This window comes from Salvelinus alpinus, chromosome 23 (genome assembly GCF_045679555.1).
Source record: "Salvelinus alpinus chromosome 23, SLU_Salpinus.1, whole genome shotgun sequence".
NCBI classification, from domain to species: Eukaryota; Metazoa; Chordata; class Actinopteri; order Salmoniformes; family Salmonidae; genus Salvelinus; species Salvelinus alpinus.
Window position 1 is genome coordinate 7,494,773 of NC_092108.1, and position 19,696 is coordinate 7,514,468.

At 44.0% G+C, this 19,696-nt stretch overlaps 2 protein-coding genes across 3 annotated transcripts; both read right to left on the bottom strand.

Annotated features, from left to right (window-relative positions):
* Window positions 1-1,958: 1,958 nt before the first annotated feature.
* LOC139550142 (xin actin-binding repeat-containing protein 1-like) lies at window positions 1,959-4,398 on the bottom strand. Its single transcript, XM_071360795.1, has one exon. The coding sequence runs from the start codon at window positions 3,931-3,933 to the stop codon at window positions 2,242-2,244; it is 1,692 nt and encodes a 563-aa protein (XP_071216896.1). The 5' UTR covers window positions 3,934-4,398; the 3' UTR covers window positions 1,959-2,241.
* Window positions 4,342-19,394, bottom strand: xirp1 (xin actin binding repeat containing 1). Of its 2 annotated transcripts, XM_071360792.1 has the most exons (8): window positions 19,222-19,394; window positions 18,826-18,880; window positions 18,259-18,639; window positions 18,057-18,126; window positions 10,324-10,475; window positions 10,048-10,089; window positions 4,966-9,501; window positions 4,342-4,466 (listed from the first exon to the last, which is right to left on the bottom strand). In XM_071360792.1, exons 1-8 carry the CDS (start codon window positions 19,356-19,358, stop codon window positions 4,464-4,466), a joined length of 5,376 nt encoding a protein of 1,791 aa, XP_071216893.1. In that variant the 5' UTR covers window positions 19,359-19,394; the 3' UTR covers window positions 4,342-4,463. The 2 variants fall into 2 exon arrangements, with proteins under 2 accessions (XP_071216893.1, XP_071216895.1); XM_071360794.1 differs by lacking the exons at window positions 18,057-18,126; window positions 18,259-18,639; window positions 18,826-18,880; window positions 19,222-19,394 and adding an exon at window positions 14,875-15,131.
* Window positions 19,395-19,696: the final 302 nt, after the last annotated feature.

Genomic DNA, 19,696 nt, shown 5'->3' on the forward strand with positions numbered 1-19,696 from the left:
CACTGGAACCTCGAACTGTGTGTTCTCCTGGCTGACACCAATACCTGCATGTTCTGCAACAGATGCTTGAGAACTGTCAACATGTTCACCATTGAGTCCTTCCATTTTCTCATGGGAATTGTATTCATAGGGATCTGTAATTTCTTCATGGGAATTATATTGATATGGATTATAAATCACCTCACTTTGTACTTCTCTTTCCTCTGCCTCAACTGACAAATGATCTTGCTTCGTTGTGATATTGTTATCTATCTCCTCAACAGAAGCATAACCTGGGTGACCATTTTGATTCTCATTTTCTCTATCTGAATTCAACTCAGAGGCAGATGGACTGTCCTCTTTGTCAAAATCATCATCAAGGCTTGGTGAAAACCGAACAGACTTTTTAGTTTTGCCCGCAGAATCAGTCTTCCCATCAGAAATCAAATTGTATTTATTTACTGCTGATGGCGTTGACTTAACCTGCTCTGTTTTCTGTTTTGTGGTGGTGACCGAGCTTCCTGGCACTGTACGAGATGAAGAGACAACGGTTTTCACTGCCGTCACTGTTTCCTGTTGAAAGAGGGCTCTTTTGGATGAAACACTCCATGGTCTGGCCTCTGTACGAGGTGCCTCAGGTGAGTCAATCACATCTGTTTTTGATATTTCCCTCCTTCCTGAAGCTGTAGCAGTAGGGTGTATCTTGTCCTGTTCTGAAAGCACCTCTTTCCTTACTTCAACCTGGTTGCTCTTTGGTGTATTTTTCCCTGCTAGGTTTTCTGATCTATGATTAATCAATGGCCTTTCCTGAGTTGGTGTGTCAGTAACTGGCACGTTTGGTCTCAGAGTGTTAACCTGCTGTGCACTTGGACGACTAACCCCTGTCCATTTCTTCTCTGGTGGCCAACTATGCTTCAGCTTGTTCCTGCTATCAGGACTACTGTTACTAATAGGTTCCCTGACTGACTTTCCCTGATTGACACCTGCAGAGGGCTCTGCTAAACCATCAACAAAATCACCAACTGTCATGTTAGCTTTAAGGCCTTTAGACCTTGTAGAGCCATTGGGGATCTTCTTGTCATTCTTGTTATCTGGTTCAGGTTTTTGGGGCTTTGGAAGCCAGCGATCTTTGTGTTGTTTGTGCCCAAACCCCTCATCATAATTTCCCTTCCTTTTAAAAAGCTGGTCGTAGTGGGAAATGCAGTAGAACTCTCCATAAAGAGATGAATAGTTTCGAATGCTGCAATGAAGTCAAAAAACAAACATATATATATATAGTCATGTTGTAGGCCTATTAGAAATACATTTATTTTATTTTGTTTTGCTTGATTTAGTTTCTCATTAAAATGCTTTAGAATGACTTCAATTAGAGATAGATTTTGAGAAATCACACATTAAAGATCATGGGTGGTTGCATATCTCATGTAATGGTCAATTTTATATTTGTTGATTGATTGATTGATTTGCATTGATTGATTTGCATTGGATATACCGGTATTACAGGAAATATCTCACCTGAGCTTCTTTTTACAATGTTTGCAGCAGAAGCAGTTGTTGTGAAGCAGCAGTCTATTGGCCACCATTTTCTCCATGGGGTAGACAGGGGACAGGCAGGCAGAGCATATCTCCTTCTCAGGGGACTGAAACTATGACCATAGCAACAATGTGATGATGATTGTACTGTTAAACCATATATTTACACCGTTTTTTTCACTAAATGCATAGATACTGTACGTGTTCATAATTTGCTGTACTGAAAGTGGACTATGAGCATGTAATCATGAGTTATGTTGTTTTTAATTGACTTTGGCAATGTTGTGATGGTGTTGGCGATCGTTCCCAAAATGGTGCCAAACAATGTTCCATCAAAAATATCTGGACAGAAGAAAGTATGAGAAATATCCACAGTTAGAGCAAAAAAAAGTCGCTCTGGACATGAGAGCGTCTCCTAAATGACTAAAATGTAAATGTCAAATGTAAATATAATTATTTAATACAATATTTATTGATAATTTACACAACAGAAAATATATCAAACATATTGCAATTATTTGATAAAAGGATTAAACATTTGAGTATGGTTACAGTTCAAAAAAAGTCCATGAGACACAATTTAACACCAATACTGTCTATTACAAATCTTTTAATGATTACGATAACATCATCTGCAGCTAAGAAGAAATATTTATATGACATAATTAACTAAATGGGTCATACTAGATACATGTGGGTTACAAACCATGCTACATTAAATGTGTCATTTCAAAGTTTTCCACGTTTTGGTAGACCAAATGTTACAAAAACCGTCCCGCCCTCTTTGGCGTTGGACTGAGCATTCTCTGAAAAGGGATGACCGGACCTTTGCATGATAGGGGATGTCACGACTTCATACCTGGTTGGACTGGTGACTACTCCAAACTTCTCAGAGTGCTTCGTGACAAACGTCGAAGTCTTTGACGAGACAAATGTGTTGCCGAAGCAGTCCATCTCCTCGTATTTCTCACTGACAGTCTTTGTGCCAATGATTCCGGCAGGAACAGTCTCAGGGACAGTTTGCACCTCCAGTATGCTGACCTTTCGTCTTGGACTAGCAGGACTGTAGAAGTGGTTTGGGGAATCAGAGGCAGATCGTTGACCCAGGTCACCATTGGCTTCATGGGAGCTTGGGGAAGGACACCGCTCTGGTTTAGGCTTGAATGATGAGAACTGTGACTGCGGTGACTTTGGCTGTTCTGCAGGCTTCCTGGCAGCAGAGTGAATGGAGATGAATGATGGAGAGGATGGGGAGGTAGACCATTGTTTGATTTGGGGCTTGTCAAGTACCGGAGAGAGTGAGGCTGACTCTGATCTTTTTGACGATCCCGATACACCTTTCGTTTTCCCCTCAGATGCCTCCCTAGCTGGTTCTGTTTTGGCCTTAGTGGCCTTGGTGGATGCGATACTGATTTTTCTTATGTTGTTGGTGGGTTGATGGCTTTGCTCGGTCTGCAAAGATTCGTTAAAGAGTCCTGATAAACCTGCGATATCAGCCTCAGATTTTAAATTGGATACAGAATACAAAGCCTTTCTGATTGCCTCCTCTATGTCAATAAGTTTTGCTAACGTCTGCTCTTTCAAATGCATTATATCTTTGCTTGCCTTTTCTAGGTCTCCGAATACAGTCTCTACCGAAGATCCACTTTCCATATCATTGCTCACTGACTCTATTTCAACTTTCATTTCCCCTTTCGTGTGACTTTGCTTTGTATGTTTACAAGGCGTGACTATCCAAGCAGGTACATTCTCGAATAAGCTCTTTAATGAACTGACATCCACTTCCCTGGTCTCTCCCTCTATCTCTTGAACTTGAGACAGGATCGTCTTGAGTTCCTCTCGTTTCCTCAGATTCTCGAATATCTCCATCGCTGCCTTCACGTTCCCTCTCATAATGTCATCTTTGTGAACAGACAGCCTCTGACGTCGCTGGTCCTCGGTCTCTTTCTTTTCTTTCTTCTTCCTCAGAACTACTTTGTCCTCAGGTCTCTGGTGATGCTCCTCTTGGCAGCTCGTCACTGTTATGGATGCTCCTCCTGGCAGCTTGTCACTGTCATGTTGGCTCATTGAAAGTCTATCTGTCGTAGTTGGGGAGTAGGGTTCTTGGAGATCTGTGTTGCAGCCCTGATTGTGAATATCTGTCCTCCCCTGCTGCACAGTCGAGGGGTTTATCTTCTGTTGCATGTTGGTGGTTTTGGTGACCTGGTTTTCTTGGCTGACCTTTTCCCGAATTACTTTGATCTTATTTGGCAGCACAGGGGCTGTGTCCACAACATTCTTCTCCTTCCCCCTGAAGTTTTGGATTGCGACCTGAAAGTCTGTGTTTATTTCCTGTTGTGCATTACAATCTTCTGTGTAGCTCTGCATGCACATTCGAATCTCTTTTGCTGCATTGATTTTCTGTATTACGTTTCTGTCCATCTCGTTTTCAGTGCCATTTGACACGGCCAAACGATGATCAACTGCCAATGTTGTTCCAATGTTTTTCTGTTCCCTCTTTTGCTCAAGCTGAACTGACTTTTTGTACTCGGCTGGGATGTTATTGGTAGCACTGGCCTGAGGTGAGTATTGCTTTGCTTTATTAATACATTCGGGTTGTGAGTCCTTTGTGGTTTGTTGTCTATTTGATGAAGGTTTCTGAGGCAGAGGAGGGGGAGATGGGTTCCCTGGTTTCGTTTTTGGAATGACTGGGTTTTGCTGGTTACCTTTAATCGGGCTAGGTGTTTTTGGAGGAGGGGCGGTATTCTCTGTTGCGTCGCTGGGTGTTTGTTTTGAGCGTTGGGGTTTTGGTGGTAAAGCCGGCTTCTGGTATTGTGTTTTTTCATTTGCTTTGGGTGGAAGTGGAGGTGGCCTTAGGGCTTCAGTGGAGGGTGTTTTGGGGTTTTCATCAAGATTTGTGAAAGTGACAGTTGCTGAAGTCTGTGCTGCGCTGGCTGGCGGTTCGCCAAGAGTTACTGAAACCGAAGGAGACAATTCAGTGTCAGATGGAGGCATAGATACTACAACACACTGCTTTTTCACAGTCTCTGCATCCCTTTTCTTACTGCTCCCTGCATAAGCTTTACCTGAGTTCCTGTATAGCATGGCAGCTTTATAGTCTCCTTTGGACACATTTATACTAGACTTTTCAAGATATTGCAGCGCCATCTGCATATTACCTCTTACAATTTCCTGTTTGTCTACTAGCGGTCTCTGCTCTGTTGCAGCACTGTGCAGAGACCTAATAGCAGCTTTTATATCTCCTCTCACCACTTCTGCTTCTGCCTCTTCTGTCCCTGTCCTCTCAATATCATCAAACTCTGAGTTTACATAAGGGTGGGTTTGTGCTTGTATGCTGCCGGAGACTGCTGGCGGTGAATCCGCAGCGCTAACATGTATTACATCTGAACTCCTTGACACGTAGCCCTGTTGGCAAGCCTCAATTGTCTCCTGATCTCTCTCTGCGTCACTGACCTTTCGGAAAGTCGTCGTGATCCGCTGGCTTCTGGAGGTTGACGAAGACGCAGACTGCCTCACTGTCGTGGAGCTCTGTTCTTGAGATGAGATGTTGACATTGTATATTTTTCCTGGCACGATGATGTCACGCTCCACACATAGACTCTGGTTCTTTGCCAGCTCAAGGGACTGCTTCGCTGCCTTCACATCTCCCGATACAATTTCCTCTTTCTGTGTCTGGTTTCCCTCTGATTCCGGCCCCTGTGTTGCTAGATCCATGTCATAGATAGTTCCCGGGGTTATGATATCGCGTTCCAAGTGCATACTCTGTTGCTTTGCTCTTTCTAAAGACTGCAGAGTAGCTTTGATGTCACCGGCCACGATTTCCTCCTTTTCCATAGAGAGAGTCTGTTTTAAAGCAAGTTGCTGCTTAGCTGAGGAGATATCCCCACGGACGATCTCTTCTTTAGAAATGCAGTTTTCAACACTAAGGTCAATGGAACCCTCTGTAGAAAAGACTCTTTTGGCATTCTTCACATCCCCTGGTAAGACGTCTGAAATGGTACGTTCCACTTGATCCTTCTGTTTCTGAAGATTTTTCTTCGCCTCCTTCACATCGCCTTGCACAATCTCAATCTGTTCCTTTGTCATGAGGTCAAGTTCATCCAATTCTGATTGCTGTATTTGAAGACTCTTCAGTTTTTGGAGATCTCCTTTCTCTATGCAACTCCTGTATAAGTCGACATTTCCCTTTTCATTTTCATCTAGTCTACATGAAGCGGTTGTCCTCTGATTGTTAGCAGTAGCTAACAGGTTGCCTATAGTTGACTTCACATCTCCCCTTGTAATGTCTTGACTATCCATTTTAGTTTGACAATGAAGGGAGTAAACAGTCATCTCTACATGTCCTCCCTCAGATTCTTGCATGACGATCCCCTTCTTCATCAGCTTATCTTGAACAAGCAAGCTTTCGATGAGTTTCTGTATACTTTGATCTTTGTCTTGGTTCGTTGATGCTGGCTGATTGACTGCGACTTCTAATACTGTTGTCTGAACTTTACCCTGTTCTACCTCTTTTAGAAGAGTGATCTGGGGCTTCCGCGTCGATCTGGACAATAACTGTAGCATGATGTTTCTGATGTTCCCTTCAACTATCTCCTCCTTCTGAATCTGTGCTCCCTCAGTTTTAATAAATTGGTATTTAACCATGTTGACGTTTGTGATCTCTTTTGCCTCTATTAAGATTCCACTTGAGTGGATGAATTCAAGCTGATGTAGACGAGACAGCGTGTCAATCACACTTTCAACTGTGACAATTTTGTCTAAGGGTGTGGTCTCAAACAGCCAGGTTGTGCTCTTCACATCTGCTTTTGGGATCTCCTCCTCAACGACCTGTGTTGCATTCATATTGGATTCAGTATCCTTGATCTTGTCCAGCGTCTGGGATTCAAACAGCCACGTGCAGCGTTTCACCTCTCCTTTGTGGTTGTCTTCTCTGTGGACCGTCTGGACAGGGCCCTGCTCCTCTGGCTCTCCCTTCAGCCTGTCGATGGGCTGGTTCTCAAAGAGCCAGGTGGACGTCCTGACATCGCCTTGCTGAACATCTGTCACACTAACCATCCTCACATACTTCTTACTGGCTGACTGGTCAGACTCGAAGAGCTGTTTGTTGAGCTTCACATTTCGGTTTCCGAAGTCTTCCACAACCTTGACTGTGGGTTCCTCGTCTTCCTCCTTAGCTGTTAGGGAGTCCAGAGGCTGGGTCTCGAACTTCCACCTGGCTGACTTGACATCACCCTTTTTCACATCTTCCTGGGTGACAGCTCGGATCACGTAGATCTCCTTTTCCGCCTTGATGGCATCGAGGGGCTTCGTCTCGAACATCCACCGAGCTCCTCTCACATCGCCACTCATCACTTCCTCCTTCTGGACTGTGGTAACCTCGTGGAACTGGCCTTCCTTGTCTCTAATGGCGTACAGTGGCTGGGATTCAAATAGCATGGTGCTGGACTTGACATCGACATTGCTCACTGGCTTTTCCACAGATTCCGACCTGTGTTCCAGAAACTGATCTTTATCATGGATCTTGTCCAGAGAGAATGTTTCGAAAATGAACTTCTTGTTGTGGACGTCACCACCCTCCATGTCGTTGACACAATGCATGTCTGGGACATTTTCCTCTTTGTCGTTTATCGTGTTGATGGGACGGTTCTCAAAAAGCCAGGTGCATTTACGCACGGATCCTTTCTGAATGCTTTCGTCTTCATTACACACTTTTATAGACTCTGAACCTATTTCATCTAAGGACTTGGACTCAAAGATCTCCTTTACCCTAGAGACATCACCAGACTGGACATGCAACTCGCTGACATATCTAACATCTTGCTCTGTGTCTGTGTCCTTCCTTATCCTATCTAAAGTCTCTGTCTCGAAAAGGTGCTTCACTGTTTTCACACCAACCTCAGCCTTGACACCATCCTGAACGGTACTGCATAATTTAAAACTTTGCTCCTCACTGTCTTTAATGCTATCCAGAGCCTGTGATTCAAAAAGCCAAGTGACAGACTTCACATTGGTATTCTCAATCTCTTCTTCTTTATCTGGGATCTTTTCTGATTTGTCGTACAAAATGTCCATAGGCTGAGTCTCGAACAGCCACTTGCAGGTCTTGACATCACCTTTCCTAGTCTCCTTCTGTTGCTCTGTTGAATTCTGCTGCTGCTCTGACTGGTTGAACTTGGAATGGATGCCATCAATGGTCTGTGTCTCAAAGAGCCACTTGGCCATCTTGACATCTCCTGACCTATCCTCCTGCCTGGTGATTCCTTTGATAACCTCAACATTCTTCTTTCCCTCCTCAAACTGGTCAATGGGCTTGGTCTCGAACATCCACTTGTAATTTTGGACACTTCCTTTGATGGACTCCTCTCTGTTGACAGTTGTGACCTCGTGGAAATTCCCAGAGCAGTCTTTGATCGCATATAATGGTGTTGTCTCGAAGAGCGTTCTGTTTCCTTTCACATCTCCTGCCGTGATGTGGTTTTCTGTATTTCCGTTCAGCACTTCCTCCTGAGATTGGGTGATATTGCAAAGGGGAATTGTTTCGAAGAGATGCTTGTATGATTTAACGTCACCCTTCTCAATCTCATGATCTTTACTTGGGATTTCTGCTCCGACTAAGGTCTCTTTTCTAATGTTGTAGTTCTCGAACATGTGCTTTTTGCCTTTAACTTCTCCTTGTTCATCAGTGGAGAGGATCACTTTCTTCAAATGCCCAACTTCATAGTGTTCCTTCAATGTTTCCATGGGTTGTGTTTCGAAGAGCCAGAGGGAGGATTTGACATCTCCTCCAAGTATCTCCTCCTTCTCCAGAGTTACTTCTGTGGAGTCTCCTTTCAGTGCTGCCAAGGGCTGGGTCTCAAACATCTTTAGTTTGTTCCCAACATCAGCGTCAGGCACAACTTCGACCACTGTCCCCTGAAACCGGTCTTCTATGCCCTCCTCCCGGATGGTGTTGAATGGCTGAGTCTCAAACATCCATCTCTTCCTGTCCACCCCTCCTTTCTGCCCTTCCTCCAGCGATATCCCCCGGATTATCTGCATCCCGGATGTCCCCTTGTTGATGATGTCCAGAGGCTTAGTTTCGAAGAGCCAGCGTGCCGTGCTAATGTTGCTGCTACAGATCTCCTCTCTGCAGATGGACTTAATCTTGTGGATGTTGCCGCTTGCGTCTCTGAGGGCGCAGCAAGGATCGGCCTGGAAGAGCTTCACTGTCTTCCTCACATCTCCTTTCTGCTCCTGGAGCTCTGACTTCAGCTTGAGGAAGCTCTGGTCCTCTACAGAGCTACAACGGCCTAAGGCGTCCAGTGGCTTGGATTCGAAGAGCAGCCGAGCTCCTCTCACGTCTCCGATCTGAATCGGTTCCTTGAGAACAGCCTCGACCAGCTCGCCCTCCTCTGGCTTGAGTTTGTTGAGTGTATCCATGGGCTGGGTCTCAAACAGCCACGTCGATGTCCGGACATCCCCTCGGACTGAACTCTGCCTTTGGACAAACTGTTGGGTTCCGTCCACCATGCAGTGCTCGAACATGGAGGATGTTCCTCTGACATCACCGCCTTGAAGAGTCTCATCTTCCAGAAGCTTCTTGGTCATGTGGGGGTGGTCCCCAATGTTGTCCAGGGTCCAGTTCTCAAAGATCCACCTCATGGACTGGACCTCGCCCTGGTACCCTGCATCCGCTGCAGTCTGGGCACCTCCAGATTGCATCGCCGCAACCAGCTCATCATCGACTACATCATTGATGTTTTCCCTCAGGTCTGGGTGAATGTGTTTGAAGAGTCTTTTCAGCTCATTCTTCTGTCGCTGTTGGTAGAATGTCGAGAAGGTTTCCTTTGGTGGCGGCACGGGGATGAAGGCTTGGTTGGGGCCACCTGTTGCTGGGGACTCTTCATGGTTCTGAGGTCTGGGTGGGATAGGGGGAGGTGGAGGCAGAGACAGGTCATCTTCCTCGTGAGATGCTTCTGAAACTGTGTTTTTTGGGGCTATCTCGGCCATCTTGGAATGAAAAGAGAAAAGGGTCTTTGTGTTATTGTCAGTATTCAGTCGGTTAGAGAGTAGTATTAGTTAGTTACGAGAAAATGTTAGGTAGCCATGCGTGTAGCAATTGAAGCCATACTTTACCTTTTTCTCTGTGCTTGTTCGATGTCTTTCACAGCAAACCATCTTCACTCAAGCTAAGGTTAGCCAAACTTCACACCAGTTAGCAGAGCAGCGCTAATGCCTATGTCTTAAAGTCACTGAGTAGTGTTTGACGCAAGGTATTTCTGTCCGTTTCTGTTATTGCCTTGTGTTTGCTTTTCATATCGATATTATACATTTACCACGTAGAATAACTGCCATGTTAACATGTGGACAGATGTAAGTATATTAAAGTATTTACCGTATGTATTTGACCGAGTTCGGGTAATAATAATGATTGTTAATGTGACCACCATCATCACCGTTGTTATGCAAAACCCATTGCCCATCAGCTCTGAGTTGGATGTTTTCTAATATTCATTTCACAGCACTCACACATTGTGTTAGATTAACATATTATACCTTGCTGCTTGTAGTCTTCTTTCCTGAGGAACTGCTGGATTTCTGTTGAATGAAAACAAAGCAATTTAAAATTCAGATAATCGTTTCGTTCAAATGTATGCTCGAAAAGTAATGCAACTCATTTTGAATCCTGAGAATGATGGCTATTCCCCGGTCTGCCTGGCATTTGATCCCAGTGTGTGTGTGTGTGTGTATAATTTTGTGCATGTATGTGTGTCCGTCTCTGTGTCCGTCTTTGTGGTGTGTGGAGGAATGGGAGGAATGCCAGGCACTCACTGTGTGTGTGGAGCTTCCCGGGGATTCGGCAGCTGCTACTCTTGACAGGTATAGAGCTGATCTGTCTCTCACTGAGCCGGAGGTCCTCTCTCTGTCTCGACCTTGTCTTGACGGGGTGTCTCTATAACTCAGCTGGAGACGCCTCTTGTCATCTACAACACAGACACATATAGATTGATTGATTAGGAATTGATTTCATGAAAGCTTCTGATAATGTTGATCAATGTCATCTGGGTCTCAGCTTGTATCCTAGCCTATACCGTAGCTACAGCTCCAGTAACATACAATAGGTGTTTGTAGTCTATTATAAACTGGGTGGTTTGATCCCTGAATGCTGATTCGGGTGACAGCCATGGTATATCAGACCTTATACTCCACGTTGCGTCGTGCTTAAGAACAGCCCTTAGCCATGGTATATTGGCCATATACCACACCACCTCGGGCCTTATTACTTAAGAATAACTTTAAATTATTAAAAAGACACACAATTGTAAAATTAGCACATGATTTAAAGGAATGAAATGTATGGTTGTTTAAAGGTGCAGTGCAGTCAAAAACGTGATTGTCCTGTGTTTTATATATATTTCGACACTTGAGGTTGGAATAATAATGTGAAAATTATTATAATTTCCCTATTAGTGTAAGAGTGGTTTGAAAAGACTGCCTGAAATTTCAGCCTGTTTTGGTAGGATGGAGTTTTAGACCAATAAGAAAGAGAGTTCCAAACCTCTCTGCCAATCACAGCTCGTTTTCATTTTTCCCCTCCTCACTCAGGCCACTCCCAGATAGTCCTAGCAAAATTCTCGCTAGAGAAATTTCTCTTCGCTAAGAAGCTATTTTTGTTTCTTTTTTGACCATTTTTTTTTTTAAACAATCACAGTAAGGTACTTAATTGTTACCCAGAAAGGATTAGATATTGAGATAAAAAACAAAAGGCTGTATTAGACCTTTTAATATTTAATTTAATATAGTAGACACTTTTTGTTGATTTACATACAGTACGGTAACAGTCAGTGTAAAAGTGCAGTGACCCACATAAGGACAGTGATATTTCTGTGCACCGTGGTATGGTATGCACCGCACCACATTAATAAACTGTGTCTCTGTTGTTGGCTATGCTGAGGTTGGCTGATAATGGAGTCTATATATATATATCTATAGCTGGGAGGTGTTGGTATGTGTGGCTATCCTATCTGTTTGCTATTGTTACACTGTAGGAACTATTCCCTCTTAGACATGGGCCTGTATATGCCATTAGGACTGACTCTGCAAAATAATCAACCTTTAGAACAAAAACAAACAAAAAATTATGTAACGTGAAATAATGTATTAACTTCATTATCAAGTGTCGTTGCATTATCAGTTGTTACACATACAAATAAATATTGTTGCTATAATAATGGAAAATATACACTTAGAAAACATGGCTTTAATAACATGAAATATTAGTCATTTCTGTTAAATGAATGGGTAGACCTAACCAACACCAGAGAAAGGACCTACACGTTAGCAAAAACTAGAGTTTGATGGATGTTCTGGTCGTTCTGGATGACAAACAACATGTCCTGCCTCACACACAGCTACAACCTGCCACCAGTTGCCGTAGACACTCAACAAACACCATCCCATTGGCTGACCATCACGACTTGGAGGAAGAAACAAACCAAAAAAACAACAACTGCTAGCTCAGCTGGAGAAACCCCTGATTTGTTTTAAGCACATTGTTGGTGTGACTCACCTCCACTACAGCCATCCATACCTGACCAAAACACAACAGGTCAGAAGAATGCCTGAATGGAATCCCCTCTGGCTGTCGCTGTGTGACTGTGGCACAATACTAGAACGTTAGAATGCTTGCAATTCTATCTCGCCAGCCAAGTTTTCCCCATTTAAACACAAAGGGTTTAAGTGGTGTTTCACAGCTACTAGCCTGCGTCTATGTTGGCAGCGTTGTGTGCCACAAGATGCCCTATTCACTAGAGGTACAGATAACATATAGTGAGGCAAACATGTACACTAGAATCTAACACAAAACATCATCCCAATTCGAAATAAACATTGAAACAATAGCAGTCCCAACCACTAAACGCCACGAGCCCCAGTGTGTGTAGGCCAGAGCCCATTAGCCTCTGTGTATTTTCACACTGTCCTGTCAGTCCAAACAACAGAAGCTAAGCCCCTGCAGGCCTGCTTTTAATGGGTCAGCAGTAGCCTGGGCCCTGCTGGATAGACCCGTCATCTGTAACTAATGTCCAGATTCGAACATACCTCTGTCCGTTTTCACGCAGTAAGCTCTTGCCGGACAAAAGGACGGGTCAGCTAACTGGCGCCACTCACGAGTCGGGACTTAGAGCATCCCCATAGCTGGGTGAGCAGATGGAATGAGACAACATAATGTCATGCGAGTTGTGACTGAGGTCATAACCCCAGAGAAGTGCCTGGGTCAAGCTGAACACTTACTGGGAATACAATAATAATGCTATTGATGCTTATTGATCAGCTATTGATAAAAGTGTTGGTCACTATTGGTTATGTCCTTTGACCCATGCTAATTGATAACTCAAACTTTAAATTGAACACTTCCTGGGAATATGGTAACAATTAACGTGCTTTTGATGTTTATTGATCAAGTGTTATTAATAAGTTAAGTTGAAGATGAGAGGTAATTCGGGGAAAAACAGAAACGGTATTTCTGTCGTCACTAGTTACCACAGCCACAAAGTCACAAACCCCCACCTATTTCTGCAATTTCTCTTCTTAAAATCTGATTTTTAACCTAACCTTAACCACACTTTTAACCTTATGGCTAACCCTAACCTTAAATTGGAGTTTTCATGAATTTTTACGACATAACCAATTTTGATTTTGTGGCTATGGTAACTAGTGACAACCATTAACGTAATCAACGAGTGTTTCCTGATGATTTCCCTTTTGAAAGAGCAGAGCTGACTTTTGCCGCTGTACAGAGGAGGAATCTTAAAAATCCAACTATGGACAATTCTTATGAATCTCAACTGAAGTATTCTTTAACATGTTCGCTAGCTAGCTGTCTGGCTAGCGCACATTTAGCCAAAGCCAGCACATCTTTGAGTTATTTCACACAGTCAGACCACCTCCAAGGGGCCTGGCTCTTCCAGTCTAGCTATTCCCTTCTCTGTCTGCACAGGAATGGAGAGAGAAGCTATTAGCAGATCAGAAATGTGGGGATTTTGCCCGACTGACAGGTGTCCAAATAATGTCTAAATGCAGTAGGTATTTGTTCCCAACCAGCTCAGCTGCTTTCGATTGTAGCTACAGATTCACAGACAGGTCATAAAACTACTACCGGTTTACAAAATGGTTGTCTAGGAAAATCCCCCCCCCCCCCCCCCCCCAAAATGCCACCAGACTTTAGAAATGTGCTGATTTTTTAAATGGAATCGATACCAACTGTCATCCTAATTAAAACGGGGGGGGGGGGGGGATTCAATAAAATACATTGTGATTTTATTACAATTGCTCTTCCTGTGCTGATTCCACATCAACTCTATCACGACGCGTTTAGGTTTCCAGAGAGGAGGTCTGTTAACCATGACCTCTGATCCTCCATTCTTGTCATATCTAAGGATTAGGGTCTGAGAGACGATAGCCACTCACTTAAGAAATTGCAAATATGACCCATGGGAAAAACTCTAAGACACTTGGTTCCATGACCTTGGGTGGCTGGCTGCATATAGCCTTCTTAATATGACTCCCAAGCGCGCGCGCACGCACACACACACACACACACACACACACACACACACACACACACACACACACACACACACACACACACACACACACACACACACACACACACACACACACACACACACACACACACACACATTAGATATCAGTATGTGACAAAGACAGGGTGGTCAAGGAGCAGGATTTGATCCATCAAAGGTGACTACGACCCATCAGGTAAGATTAAGTTGTCACTTTTTTTCCTTTATTATATTAATATTTGCTATTAAATGAAAGAAATGTAGAATAATTAATTACACTAAACTCTGCAGACTTATCGTTGATGCAGACAACATTAAATGGACAGGGAATGTATGTTAGGCTAAATTATTCATATTTTTGATGACAGATTAGTTATTTCCTTAGCCGAAAATCCTTATAGCCCATATTCCCATATCCCCATATCCACATATTCCCATATCCACATATTTCCATATCCACATATCCAAATATTCCCATATCCCCATATCCACATATCAAAATATTCCCATATCCACATATCAAAATATTCCCATATCCCCATATCTCCATATCCCCATATCTCCATATCCCCAAATCTCCATATCCCCAAATCTCCATATCCCCAAATCCCAATCCTCATTTTACTCACTGTCATCTTTAATCAAGCTCAAACACCAGCTTTTGTCTTATTGACATGGTACTACAAAGCCTCCTCGTCGACTGGAACAAAAATGTTTTTTAATCTACAGCACCATTCATTTAGAATAAACTTGTTAAATCTAAAATAAACACTTCTGTAACTGAATCCATAATACTTACAGCCAGTGTGGTTGTTATTCTCCTGCTGTGGTTGTCTCTCTGAATACAGATCAAACCTCTGGTTGTCGGCTGATACAGTTCCTGTGATGCCTCTAGGATAGTTTGTGTTTCTCTGTAGTATTAGCCTTTTTTGACTGTGGCTGTTCCCCTCTCTCTCTATCTCTTTCTCTGTGGCTCTCTGTCTGCCTGTCGTGTCACTGTGCCTCTCTTTAGTCTCTAGTCCTGTGGCGCTAGTGACAGCTGATTTTTATCAGGACTGCTGCCCCCGCTGGGAACGTTGGGTCTATTTTGGGAGGGTGGGTGGTGGTGTGTTGGGGCAGTGGGTTTGGACAGTCACTATTATTATTTAGGACTGAGTCAATCCTCTCTGTTAGTCACTGAGAGACTGGACTAGGGCACCCCCTCCTCACACTGTCACCCCTCGTCCTCACCCCTTCTCTCCCCCTCCTCCCATTGCCATAGCTAACCCTCACCCTTCCTCCCATCGCCATAGAGATACCGTCACCTCACCCTTCCTTACCCCCCCCTCCTCTCATTGTCATAAAGATACTGTCACCCCCTCCTCACTCCCTCCTCCCATTCTCATAGCTAACACCCCCCCCCCCCCCCCTCTCATCCCATTCCCAAAGCTACCCCCATAAACAGACACTGCATGAAGAAGAATCTGCAGTCCTAGTGATGCTATCAGGTGCTCAGTGGGCGCTGGACAAGACAATATAAAAATAAAACAGTCAACTGCTGTGCTACTACTGTGCAACTGCTATTTTGGTCAAGTGGCACACTGATAATGTAGACTGAAATATGATTCGCTCTCAGGTGCTGATAACGTAGACTGAAATACGATTCGCTCTCAGGTGCTGATAATGTAGACTGAAATACGATTAACTCTCAGGGTCTGATAATGTAGACTGAAATACGATTCGCTCTCAGGTGCTGATAATGTAGACTGAAATACGATTCGCTCTCAGGTGCTGATAATGTAGACTGAAATACGATTAACTCCCAGGGTCTGATAATGTAGACTGAAATATGATTAGCTCTCAGGGTCTGATAATGTAGACTGAAATACAATTACCTCTCAGGTGCTGATAATGTAGACTGAAATACGATTAGCTCTCAGGTGCTGATAATGTAGACTGAAATACGATTAACTCTCAGGTGCTTTATTGTTGTATTTGCTCATAAAAACTAAAAGAGGAGATTACGAAGAGTAGAGAATCTGAGGTGATTCATATGCTTGAGGAATGGAGATATCTTTATCAGAGATAGTATTGTCTAAGTATTGGTGTCCTAACATGATCCTGACATTTTGTAGGGGTGATGTTATGTTGCCCAAGATCACTTAGGACCCCACATCTACTTTGTTTTCTTTTGTCTCCAGTATAGGGGCTGATTATGGGGGTAGCTATGGGAATGGGATGGGATGGGAGGGGGGGAGTGTTAGCTATGGCAATGGGAGGAGGGGGTGCCCTAGTCCAGTCTCTCAGTGACTAACAGAGAGGGTTGACTCATTCCTAGATTTGAGGATCTCTGAGGATCTTTCTGTCAATCACATTCCTGTCAGATTCTCTGTCACAGGAGGATCCCAGACACGTCACCAGGTCACAGAGTCATAGACGATATCCTGGAAATATGTCACCTCTACGGAGGTTCGTGACCCTACCGGCTGTGACACGGTCATACCAGCAAGCACTGCGACACCCCCTGTTTTGAGCATGTGTGCGGAGCTACATAGTTATGTGTCTACACATCCACATCTTACTCTGTATATAGCTTCGTAGAGCTTCCAGGGCCCAGGCACACCTTGGTTCAAACACTATTTGAAATCTTTTCAAATACCTTATGTGTTCTTGATTGAGTTAGCCTGGGTTAATCAACCAATAGAATAGTCCCAGAACTGCAAACCCCGCCTATCTGGCACTCCAGGCAGGTTAAAGAAAATCTCTCAAAGTCTTTGAACGATTACGAATAGTGTTTGAACCCTGGAGTGGGTCCAGGAACCATGGGGCTGCTGTTTACCTAATGGGGATTCTGTTTTCTGGAGGCATCTGAGGCTGTGACACGTCGGGATTCCAGAGAGATATTTATAACATGGCCACCATGCTGTGGCCCTGGCATTCTGACTCGGTGGCAACTTAAGACTGCTTCACTCACTAGATGACTGGTGTATGAGGGGGTGGGTGGGTGTGTGTGTGTGTGTGTGTGTGTGTGTGTGTGTGTGTGTGTGTGTGTGTGTGTGTGTGTGTGTGTGTGTGTGTGTGTGTGTGTGTGTGTGTGTGTGTGTGTGTGTGTGTGTGTGTGTGTGTGTGTGTGTGGTTGTTTGTGTGTGTGTGTGGGTCAGTGACTTTGGATGCCCTCCACCCCCAGACCAATGGACATTCTGTCAGTATCATTCACTCTTTAAGAGATATACAATTATATGTGCAGTAAAACGGGACCTCTGGATTGTTAACTTACACAAACACCAATATTGACGTCAGTGTTGCATATATAGCGGGAATCATCAGGGGGGACAAGGGTTTGGTTCCAAGCTGTTTTTAATAGTCCTTCAGTCACAAGGCACCTAGGAAGTGAACAGTTCCCCCAGGGAAGGAAATGACCTAATTTTGGCGGGGTTCCTCCTCCGTCATACGTAGCCAATTGCATGTCATGCTGACTGTTATAATAACCCCAGTGACTGCAGTAATGTATTAGCGTGTTTACTACTCACCCCTCTGTCATTGCCAGTATATTGCACACTGACTGTAGTAATGTGTGTGTGTCTCACTGATGTACCCCCCCCCCCCCCCCCCGCAGCCCCCAGAAAGTGAGGGGGCCCACGATCACCGGGAGTCTCAGTCCTCTCAAAAATAGACAGTGTCATAAGCCATGATTTTATTATTATAGGAAATGAGCTTTAAAACTGAAAATCTTTCTCTCAGCCTCATGGCAAAATGTGTAGAATAGCATTAGATTAGGTATTAAAACTACACATTTTTCTTTCTGCCCCATGGAAAAGTGTGTGTGTGTGTGTGTGTGTGTGTGTGTGTGTGTGTGTGTGTGTGTGTGTGTGTGTGTGTGTGTGTGTGTGTGTGTGTGTGTGTGTGTGTGTGTGTGTGTGTGTGTGTGTGTGTGTGTGTGTGTGTGTGTGTGTGTGTGTGTGTGTGTGTAATTGTAATTTGTAATTTGGTCCTACTACTCACCCGGTGTTGTAATTCTGGAACCCCTGACGGAGGACTCTGGGACACCGCTAATGGTCTTCCTCCTCTCGCTCTGAACAGCATGTTGGGAAAAAAACATTAACATTGAGACTAAGGAAAGGGGGGAATTTACTTTATTCAGAGACATTTTTTCAAGAGACAGTAGCTTATGAAATAAATGGTTGAATTTACACTAATCACACACCTGCCTGTTGTCCTTCCTCTCATGAGCCCCTTCAGTGCTGTAACCCCTCCTAGCCCCCAGAGGGCGATCTTTCTCCTTCTCACTACACTGAATCCCTGCCACCACCCTGCTTGCTGGAGAGGCTATATTCAGCCTGGGGGAGCTGTAGAAGTCCTCTAGCAGGGTGGCTTTGGACTCGAACAGGGCTCGCAGGGCACTGGTCCCCTCCGGAGCTCGGTCCCGCTGGGGAAGATGGTCCATGGAGCAACTCCGAGACAGCAGGAAAGAACCAGAGTCAGTACCCAGGCGGTCCCCCCGGTCCCCCCGGCTCGCTAACCTCCTCCAAGGAGAAACGAGGCCTACTGGCGTCTCTTCTCTGGAGGAACTGAATGACAGGGAGGCCTGGGAGAGACGTGGTTAAACCATTGATCAGTAAGTAATCAAATCCAAGAAAACTTTATCTAAAATTAATTTATTGAAAAGGAAAACGGCGTAACCATCACTCACCATTAAAAACATATATATTTTTTTTAAACAACAATTAAAAGCTTCTTTCGAAAGTTTCATTGAAAATCTCACATTACAAACCTTTATCTTTTCTTCATTGGTTTCAGAAGTGCTTAGTTCCACACAGCTCTGGTACCTAGGGACAAAGAAACAGGGTTAAATAAAGCATAAAAATATATTTTTAAGGTCATGAGTTTTTCCTACTCAGGTCAAGTGGTCTGGCCTCAAAACACCAACAATATTGAATCCAGGTAACTTGCATGACTCAAGACCATGTTAGCTCACTGAGCTAAAGTTTGGTGTTCAGGGCTCAGGCAAAACATAGTTCACCAAGCCATCTCTGTTCCATCAACCTTGGTTCAAGGAATATGTTATTACATATTCACCTGTGTTACAACATATTATGTTGTATATATGAATTTATTAGATCTGTCAGTGTGACTAGGTTGTTGTTCACGAGTAAAACTTTAAACTTACTGTTGTACGAGCTGAGAGACAGACTTCTTGTTATCCCAGAGAGAGGACTTTGATGTTTCCCATGACCTCTCCTGAACCCCAGATCCAGACAGGCTCCTCAGTGATTGGCTCTTCCTCAGGGTGTTCATCGTCTCCATGGCGATACCTTAGGCAACCTCCGCATCTGATTGGACTGGCAGTAAAGTCAGGTGGCATCAAAGACGGAGTTCTTTATTTGAATGTTTTCACTGGCGTAAACACATGAATATGAACATCTGTGAGTTACATTATGACAAAGAAACGCACACGAAAAGTTATTGGCTCCTCCCCGGGCTAAATTACTCAAATTAAAGTGTATTTGAAGAGAGTTTCTTGACCAGAAATATATTAAAGCTGACAGTAGGCCCATAGTTCCACTAAAAGTAGAGGGAGAAGGTACTGTTACACGAGGGGTGTGATTCCACAGCCTGTCACACACTGTCTGTCATATGATCCT

Coding starts and splice junctions, on each gene's coding strand:
- LOC139550142 (XM_071360795.1), bottom strand. CDS start 3,933: ATGGACAGAAACGTAATACAGAAAATCAATGCAGCAAAAGAGATTCGA.
- xirp1 (XM_071360792.1), bottom strand. CDS start 19,358: ATGGAGACGATGAACACCCTGAGGAAGAGCCAATCACTGAGGAGCCTG. Junction 10,476..18,056: donor TTCCAGAATTACAACACCGG/GTGAGTAGTAGG, acceptor TCTGTGTTGTAG/ATGACAAGAGGCGTCTCCAG. Junction 9,502..10,047: donor AGAAGACTACAAGCAGCAAG/GTATAATATGTT, acceptor TTTCATTCCAAG/ATGGCCGAGATAGCCCCAAA.